Source organism: Stegastes partitus, unplaced genomic scaffold (genome assembly GCF_000690725.1).
Source record: "Stegastes partitus isolate 25-593 unplaced genomic scaffold, Stegastes_partitus-1.0.2 Scaffold301, whole genome shotgun sequence".
In the NCBI taxonomy this organism is placed as follows: Eukaryota; Metazoa; Chordata; class Actinopteri; family Pomacentridae; genus Stegastes; species Stegastes partitus.
Window position 1 is genome coordinate 193,441 of NW_007578032.1, and position 1,069 is coordinate 194,509.

Below are 1,069 nucleotides of genomic sequence, written 5' to 3' on the forward strand. Positions count from 1 at the left end.
AAAAAAACACCCAAACCTGCTTGTGTTTCAGATACTTAATGAAGACACAAACTGTCACGGCCATGAGCAGCTCCTGTGCACTTGATGTGCAATTAACAGTGGTTGTTGTGTGTCCTGGTCACCATTAGGGGGCAGATGCCTTCACCAGGAGGTGAATGAATGAACAGTAATTGACTGTGTGTACATGCTCAGGTGTTTTCTGCTCACACGGCAGCTTTCAGCGAAAGAAAAAGCTGTAATAATGGTGCATGTTTGTATTTATAACCGTCTCTCACTCCAGCGGCTCGCGGTGTAAAAATACCAAATAATTGCTCCCTGCCAGGCCGGGTTCTGTTGCACAGATCCACCTCACTGATTACTGTCTTTCTGTGTTTTGCTCTTGCAGAGGCGCCTCCCTCTGGGATGTCCAAGAATGGATACTTCTTTCAAGAAATGGGTGAGTGTGAGCCACCGCCAGGACGAGTCTCAGCACAGAAAACAGAGCAGGAGATGGAGTCATGCAGAAAGGCCGTGGTGGCGTACGTCCACAGAGAGAGACGGAAAGATCGGAGCCGCAGCACCAAAAAATGAAATAAACAAAACAAAAAAAAGCTCCCTCAGCCGGCTCTCACACTCGGCTGCATTTGGATATAAATAATGAACTTTGCTCCGGCTGTTATGATAACGGCAGTTTCATTACCTTCAAGCCAAGGAGAGGCGCCCAATTAGTATGTGCAGCACAAGCAGTCGGGACAGAATATACTTGCATCGGATCTCCCCGTCTCCCCCGGCCAATTATTCCCCTCCTGCAACACGCCGCCGATTCGCTCAGCAGATTCGCAGGAGGCCTCCTGCTGCTGCTGCTGCTGCTGCTGCTGCTGCACACAACCGTCTTTATTAGGCAGCGTTTTATCAAGACGTAAACGCAATTACATCAGTGTGAGCGTTACCCACCGCTGTCGTCTCCGAGGCTCATTAAGGGAGAGGTTTGCATAAGGAGGCAGATGTGCGTCTTCTCTGACTCATTCTCACAATGCAGGAGTTTAGAACTCCCTCCAGCACGTGTGGGTTTTAATGCAACCAGCCCTGG

General features: G+C 49.6%; 1 protein-coding gene across 1 annotated transcript in view; it reads left to right on the top strand.

Moving 5' to 3' along the window:
* The window catches only part of slc4a11 (solute carrier family 4 member 11), a 157,998-nt gene that overhangs the window by 46,878 nt on the left and 110,051 nt on the right, over window positions 1-1,069 (top strand). The window contains exon 2 of the mRNA XM_008283193.1: window positions 386-436. Coding sequence (XP_008281415.1) covers window positions 386-436 — 51 coding nt within the window. The remainder of the gene's footprint in view (window positions 1-385; window positions 437-1,069) is intronic.